Source organism: Coffea arabica, chromosome 7e (assembly GCF_036785885.1).
Source record: "Coffea arabica cultivar ET-39 chromosome 7e, Coffea Arabica ET-39 HiFi, whole genome shotgun sequence".
Lineage (NCBI taxonomy): Eukaryota > Viridiplantae > Streptophyta > Magnoliopsida > Gentianales > Rubiaceae > Coffea > Coffea arabica.
Window position 1 is genome coordinate 23499692 of NC_092323.1, and position 2893 is coordinate 23502584.

Sequence of the window (2893 nt, forward strand, 5' to 3'; positions counted from 1 at the left end):
GGTAAACCAAATTGGACAAGGATTTATGTGACCAGATTTTGGCAACAATCCAAATCAAATTAGGTTTCCAAACTAATCGATTCCCTTCAAGTTCAAGGAAATTTGTTTGATGGTTGATGGTGCAATCGGGCTCAAGAATCATTGAAGATCCGAACTTGTGTCATGCTTTTTTCTTGTTATTTATTTAATTAAGTTTTCAACAATAATTGTTAGTAATTAGGGTTAGTCTTGAGTTGTTTTTTAATCCTTAATAAGGGGAATAAAGGCTAAGGTCATGTTGACCACAGTTAAGCCAATTTGAGTTAGTTTCCTATTCTAGTTGAAGTAGAGTTTTAGGAAAGTAGTTAATTGCTTCTAATCTCTAAAATGAGAGCTATCTCTCTCTAGTAGGGACCTTCTCTCCGGTGTGAGAGCCAAAATTTTCAAAAATTCCAAACGTTCAAAATTCAAAGCAAACAATACAGAATTCAAAACACAAGCCCCAGCACCGAACCAAAAAGCCGCCAATCAGATTTGTCCGAGTAATCCAAAGCACAAACTACCAATCTTTTGGCAAACTACCAAAAAACTAGTATCAGATCTAAGCTTTAGTGGAGGTTGTCTCAGTAAGGGGATGCAAGACCCTACTCTGTCCTCATTATTGATCTCAAGAAGCATTGATATGTCTGTCGAGGAGTCATAAAAGCAGCTCAACCCCACTCTATTTATTTAAAAAAAAAAAGCTTTACCTTCGGTCCTGGTCTTTTATTTTTTAATTGTTTTTACTCGTTTTGTTTCTTTTAATCTATGTGTTTTCTTGCTGTAAACTCAGGTTGCTTTGACTCAGTTACCCCCAAGGAGTGATCAAATCTGGTTACAGCGGCTGAAATTGATACAGGCACCATTGAGCAGCAACACAGGATGGCGGAGAACCTTACAAAGGCTTTCCAAAGGTTCGATCTTAGCAACAAAGAGATGGAAGGAATAGATCTGGAAACAGATGATGTGCTAGCTGGAATCGAGGAATGTAAGCTGACCTTGGTAGGGAGAATCATGGGAGAGAAAGTTGCAAATTTAACAGGGGTTAAAAACTACACATCACATGTGTGGGGCTACCCCAGAAACCTGCAAGTCAGTGAGCTCGGACCAAATGTCTTCCAGTTTAACTTTGCAGAGGAAAAAGACAAGGAGAAAGCTCTGAATAGGAGACCATGGGTCATTGATAACCAGTTACTAGTTGTAAAGCCATGGTCACTAGGAATAGAGAAGAGTACGGAAGCATTCCATGAATCTCACCTGTGGATACAAGTGTGGAACCTCCCAATCCACTGGCTGAGCAAAGTGGTGGGCTTTAAACTCGGACAAATGTTCTCAGCAGTAAAGGAAGTAATCATCCCACCCGGAGGAGGAAAGGAGGGGAGGCATATGAAAATTTTGGCAGAAGTGGATATTTCACAGCCACTGGCGAGAGGCACTACTGTCAAGTTTAATGGGAACCCAATATGGGTTGAATTTAGTTATGAAAAATGCCTAGACTTCTGCTACAAATGCGGAATAATAGGACATGGAGATAAGAATTGCAAAACAACAGTGGAAAAAGAGTATAACCAGAGAGAAGAACAATTTGGGGCATGGATGAGAGCAGGGAACATCATGGCTTCTCCTTTAAGAGCCAGTAGAACGGTAGAAGAAAGTATCCTAGAAAAGGTTGAACCACAGAAGCAAAAGAGAGGGGGATACAAGAGGAAGTAGGGGTAAAGACTTAGGAAGTTAGGAAGAATTTAAGTGAGTACAGTGGGAGATATGAAAAAAGATGAGAAGAATAGGGAGCAAAGGGAGGTGCAAAAATCAAAAGAAGATGAAGAAAAAACAAGAAAAATTGAGGGAGTAGTAAGGGAGGAGGAAGTCAGGGGAGGTATGAAGGAGCGAAATGTGAAGGAGAATAAGGAGAACGCAGAACCAAAAGACAAAAAAGGAGATGAAAACAAAACATCACTTGCAATAGTCCAGGTAATGGATATGGATGAAGGTGAAAAGGAAAGGAATTTGAGTAACAATGAGGGACAAGGGGTTGAGGAAGACCAACTGCACACGGTGAAAGGACAAGATAGAAATGCAAGAGGAGAAGTACAGACAAGGAGAAGGCCACGCGTCACAAGGAAACCTCTGGATGATATCACAAATGAACTGGGAAAGCCCAGGATGAGAGGTAAGACGAAACTGGCAAGTGACAATCAGGTTGGCAGTATGATAGAGATTGATGAGATAGAGGAGCAGAAACCAAAAATGATGAAGCTGGGAGAGATTCTGTAAATACAACTAGGGGCAATAGAGGCAAGCCCAGGAAAGCCTCCACAGTGTAAATGAGAGTAGTGGCGTGGAACTGTCGAGGTGCTGGGAGCCCCTTGATAGTTCCCCAACTCAATGAGGTAATACGCCTCCACTCTCCAGAGGTAGTCTTTTTATCAGAAACAAAAAATCAAAAAAGAGTTATTGATAGTGTCATGAAGCAGATTCATTTTGATCATAGTCTAGTAGTAGAACCAGTAGGAAAAGCTGGTGGTCTAGCTATGATGTGGAAACAGGAAGTAAAAATACTACAGCTCCATACTTCAGAATGCTCAATCGAGCTTAAGGTCTATGATGAGGAAGTAAAAGAAGAATGGTGGTGCATTGGAGTCTATGCAAGTACGGATGATGCAACCAGAAGAGTACAATGGGAAGGTCTGGAGGAAAGAATGAAGTTGTAGGGGAATAAATGGATTTTGTTAGGGGACTTCAATGATATTATATCAAATGAAGAAAAATGGAGGGGTAGGAAAAGAAGTGAGGGTAGTTTTAGATGCTTCAAAAACTTTATACAAAAAGCTAGCCTGGTAGACATACATTTTGAAGGCAAACCGTGGACATGGAG

General features: G+C 40.7%; 1 protein-coding gene across 1 annotated transcript; it reads left to right on the forward strand.

Moving 5' to 3' along the window:
- Positions 1-900: 900 nt before the first annotated feature.
- LOC113700750 (uncharacterized) lies at positions 901-1731 on the forward strand. The gene has a single exon (XM_027221201.1). It carries the CDS (start codon positions 901-903, stop codon positions 1729-1731), a length of 831 nt encoding a protein of 276 aa, XP_027077002.1.
- Positions 1732-2893: the final 1162 nt, after the last annotated feature.

What these genes read in the sequence shown, in the direction of transcription:
- LOC113700750 (XM_027221201.1), top strand. Translation starts at nt 901, where the DNA reads ATGGCGGAGAACCTTACAAAGGCTTTCCAAAGGTTCGATCTTAGCAAC.